Source organism: Montipora foliosa, chromosome 4 (assembly GCF_036669935.1).
Source record: "Montipora foliosa isolate CH-2021 chromosome 4, ASM3666993v2, whole genome shotgun sequence".
Taxonomy (NCBI): domain Eukaryota; kingdom Metazoa; phylum Cnidaria; class Anthozoa; order Scleractinia; family Acroporidae; genus Montipora; species Montipora foliosa.
The window spans coordinates 47554-52500 of NC_090872.1; the positions used below are offsets into that span (position 1 = coordinate 47554).

The following is a 4947-nucleotide window of genomic DNA, read 5'->3' on the forward strand; positions in this document are numbered from 1 at the left end:
ACGTTTTGCACAATTTTGCACTGGCACTGTAATTTTAACTTTTTTAAAAATTGGTCTTGATAAACGTTTTTGCTGTTTTTACTGGAAAACTGCTGCAAACACTGTAAAATAGCAGTTTTCATAAAACGTGTTATTTAGAGGCTAAAACGAACGTTTTGCACAATTTTGCACTGGCACTGTAATTTTAACTTTTTTAAAAATTGGTCTTGATAAACGTTTTTGCTGTTTTTACTGGAAAACTGCTGCAAACACTGTAAAATAGCAGTTTTCATAAAACGTGTTATTTAGAGGCTAAAACGAACGTTTTGCACAATTTTGCACTGGCACTGTAATTTTAACTTTTTTAAAAATTGGTCTTGATAAACGTTTTTGCTGTTTTTACTGGAAAACTGCTGCAAACACTGTAAAATAGCAGTTTTCATAAAACGTGTTATTTAGAGGCTAAAACGAACGTTTTGCACAATTTTGCACTGGCACTGTAATTTTAACTTTTTTAAAAATTGGTCTTGATAAACGTTTTTGCTGTTTTTACTGGAAAACTGCTGCAAACACTGTAAAATAGCAGTTTTCATAAAACGTGTTATTTAGAGGCTAAAACGAACGTTTTGCACAATTTTGCACTGGCACTGTAATTTTAACTTTTTTAAAAATTGGTCTTGATAAACGTTTTTGCTGTTTTTACTGGAAAACTGCTGCAAACACTGTAAAATAGCAGTTTTCATAAAACGTGTTATTTAGAGGCTAAAACGAACGTTTTGCACAATTTTGCACTGGCACTGTAATTTTAACTTTTTTAAAAATTGGTCTTGATAAACGTTTTTGCTGTTTTTACTGGAAAACTGCTGCAAACACTGTAAAATAGCAGTTTTCATAAAACGTGTTATTTAGAGGCTAAAACGAACGTTTTGCACAATTTTGCACTGGCACTGTAATTTTAACTTTTTTAAAATGGGTCTTGATAAACTTTTTTGTTTTTACTGCAAAAACTGCTGCAAACACTGTAAAATAGCAGTTTTCATAAAACGTGTTATTTAGAGGCTAAAACGAACGTTTTGCACAATTTTGCACTGGCACTGTAATTTTAACTTTTTTAAAAATTGGTCTTGATAAACGTTTTTGCTGTTTTTAATGGAAACTTGCTGCAAACACTGTAAAATAGCAGTTTTCATAAAACGTGTTATTTAGAGGCTAAAACGAACGTTTTGCACAATTTTGCACTGGCACTGTAATTTTAACTTTTTTAAAATTGGTCTTGATAAACGTTTTTGCTGTTTTTACTGGAAAACTGCTGCAAACACTGTAAAATAGCAGTTTTCATAAAACGTGTTATTTAGAGGCTAAAACGAACGTTTTGCACAATTTTGCACTGGCACTGTAATTTTAACTTTTTTAAAAATTGGTCTTGATAAACGTTTTTGCTGTTTTTACTGGAAAACTGCTGCAAACACTGTAAAATAGCAGTTTTCATAAAACGTGTTATTTAGAGGCTAAAACGAACGTTTTGCACAATTTTGCACTGGCACTGTAATTTTAACTTTTTTAAAAATTGGTCTTGATAAACGTTTTTGCTGTTTTTACTGGAAAACTGCTGCAAACACTGTAAAATAGCAGTTTTCATAAAACGTGTTATTTAGAGGCTAAAACGAACGTTTTGCACAATTTTGCACTGGCACTGTAATTTTAACTTTTTTAAAAATTGGTCTTGATAAACGTTTTTGCTGTTTTTACTGGAAAACTGCTGCAAACACTGTAAAATAGCAGTTTTCATAAAACGTGTTATTTAGAGGCTAAAACGAACGTTTTGCACAATTTTGCACTGGCACTGTAATTTTAACTTTTTTAAAAATTGGTCTTGATAAACGTTTTTGCTGTTTTTACTGGAAAACTGCTGCAAACACTGTAAAATAGCAGTTTTCATAAAACGTGTTATTTAGAGGCTAAAACGAACGTTTTGCACAATTTTGCACTGGCACTGTAATTTTAACTTTTTTAAAATTGGTCTTGATAAACGTTTTTGCTGTTTTTACTGGAAAACTGCTGCAAACACTGTAAAATAGCAGTTTTCATAAAACGTGTTATTTAGAGGCTAAAACGAACGTTTTGCACAATTTTGCACTGGCACTGTAATTTTAACTTTTTAAAAATTGGTCTTGATAAACGTTTTTGCTGTTTTTACTGGAAAACTGCTGCAAACACTGTAAAATAGCAGTTTTCATAAAACGTGTTATTTAGAGGCTAAAACGAACGTTTTGCACAATTTTGCACTGGCACTGTAATTTTAACTTTTTTAAAAATTGGTCTTGATAAACGTTTTTGCTGTTTTTACTGGAAAACTGCTGCAAACACTGTAAAATAGCAGTTTTCATAAAACGTGTTATTTAGAGGCTAAAACGAACGTTTTGCACAATTTTGCACTGGCACTGTAATTTTAACTTTTTTAAAATTGGTCTTGATAAACGTTTTTGCTGTTTTTACTGGAAAACTGCTGCAAACACTGTAAAATAGCAGTTTTCATAAAACGTGTTATTTAGAGGCTAAAACGAACGTTTTGCACAATTTTGCACTGGCACTGTAATTTTAACTTTTTTAAAAATTGGTCTTGATAAACGTTTTTGCTGTTTTTACTGGAAAACTGCTGCAAACACTGTAAAATAGCAGTTTTCATAAAACGTGTTATTTAGAGGCTAAAACGAACGTTTTGCACAATTTTGCACTGGCACTGTAATTTTAACTTTTTTAAAAATTGGTCTTGATAAACGTTTTTGCTGTTTTTACTGGAAAACTGCTGCAAACACTGTAAAATAGCAGTTTTCATAAAACGTGTTATTTAGAGGCTAAAACGAACGTTTTGCACAATTTTGCACTGGCACTGTAATTTTCGATTTTTTTAAAATTGGTCTTGATAAACGTTTTTGCTGTTTTTAATAGAAGAGGGGTGCAAACACTGTAAAATAGGAGTTTTCATAAAACGTGTTATTTAGAGGCTAAAACGAACGTTTTGCACAATTTTGCACTGGCACTGTAATTTTATTGGTTTATACCGATACAAGAGGCTGAACTACAAAGGAACCACTAAGGAACATGACGAAAACCTGGAGGCGCTCCTAAAGAAAAGTCGCGGAAAGAATGTCATGTTGAATAGGAAATGTGAATTCAACAAAGAACGCGTGGTCTATTATGGCTTGATGCTCTCAAAGGAAGGAGTATCCCCAGCCCCTTGCAAGGTACAGGCTATCAAGGAGGCGGGCCGCCCAAGAAATGCAGCAGAACTTAATTTGTTTTCTATGTACAGTCAGTTATACTCACGGTTTACGGAAGCCAGCAAGTATCAGACAGCAGTCTGCAAACTCGGGAAATTACTGAAAGAAAAATGTGAATGGATACAAGAGCACACAGAAGCATTTGAAAAACTGAAGAACATGCTCAGTAGTCACATGGTACAAGCCTACTTTGACCCCCAAGCAGAACACAAACTCCATGTGGACGGGTGTCCGATGGGACTAGAAGCCACTCCCACGCAGAGGAAGCTTTGAGAACAAGTGTGGCAAGTGGTGGCAGTATGCTAGTCGAGGCTTCACAGACATAGAAAAACGGTAAAGAAAGATCGAACTAGAAGCCTTAGTGGGTGATTTTGGTTGCAAAAACTTTCACCTGTCCTGTATGGGATACCGTTTCAGATGGTGACAGACCACATACCTCTAGAACGTGTATTCAACAAACCCACACATGCAACATCCATCCGGGTGTAGGGGATCGTAAACAGGATGTTGGATTATGACTTTGTTGTTGAATACCGGTCCGGAAAGGAAAACATACCAGATTACACATCACGAGCCCCTTGACGCCAAACTCGAACTCAAACTACCAAGGAAGTGAAAGCCTATGTCAACTACGTTGTAACATGCAACATGCCCAACGCAGTCACTAAGGAGCAAGTGCAGAAAGCCACTGACGAAGACACTAAACTACTAGCATTAAAGGGGTGCATCCACCAAGGCTGGATTGACGCAAAGGCTGAGAATTTACAGCCGTACAAGCATGTTTTCAGTGAACTTGCGGTACTGGACGGAATAGTAGAGGAGACAAGTATGTTGTACCTGAAACACTCAGACAGAGGATGGTCGAGATTCCAAATGAGGGGCACCAAGGACAAGTTCGGATGAAACAGCTGCTAAGGGCACATGTTTGGTTCCTGGGAATGGATTCTCTGTGAGACAAGTTTGTATCCACATGCATTTACTGCCATTCCAACACACCTGACATACATTGAGAACCCTGAAAATGATGGAGCTACCAGAGGGACTGTGGAGAAAGGTCAGTGTGGACTTTTGCAGACTGATGGCTAACAGAGACCTCGCTCTCATGTTCCCCTGGCAATACTCCAGATACCCAGTGGTTGAATTTGTGGGATCCACCAGTGAAAAAGCAACGGAGTACTGGAAGTGGTGAAATCAGACAAAGGCCCACCATTTAAAAACCACAAATTTGAAGAATACGCACGAGAGGAAGGGTTCCAACATTGAAAAGTGACCCCCGGATGGCGAGAAGCCAACGGCCATGTAGAGAGGTGTGTACAGAGAATTAAAAACCAGCACACGCTGGGCTGGTGTCGGGTCGAAATCTGCCATCCTGCGCCTGCAGAGTTACAGCGGTGTTCAATGTGGCAGTGGAGTATTTTTCAAAATGGCCGCTCTAATAACAAGTTTACACGATGTTGTTCAGGGATTCATTGAGAAGCCATGTAGAGGCACCATAAGGTTCTTTAGCTTTCTCGTGCTGTAGTAAAAAGGCACACTCTCGGCGGTGACTCTCGATTCCGGTACCATTTGGCTCAACCTTATTGAATGCTTGGCCTGGAGTTTCTCCACTGGAATAAGTTAGCCCTGAGAAGAATGAAGTTTTCCAGCAAATTGAAGAGTCCTTGGCAGGTTTCATTCTCAAGGAACA

General features: G+C 37.2%; 1 protein-coding gene across 1 annotated transcript; it reads left to right on the top strand.

Moving 5' to 3' along the window:
• Positions 1-3050: 3050 nt before the first annotated feature.
• LOC137999442 (uncharacterized) lies at positions 3051-3533 on the top strand (the record flags this gene model as incomplete). The annotated part of the gene is made up of 1 exon (XM_068845219.1): positions 3051-3533. A coding segment is annotated over one exon (483 nt), but the record flags the coding sequence as incomplete, so codon positions are not given.
• Between the last annotated feature and the right edge of the window lie 1414 nt (positions 3534-4947).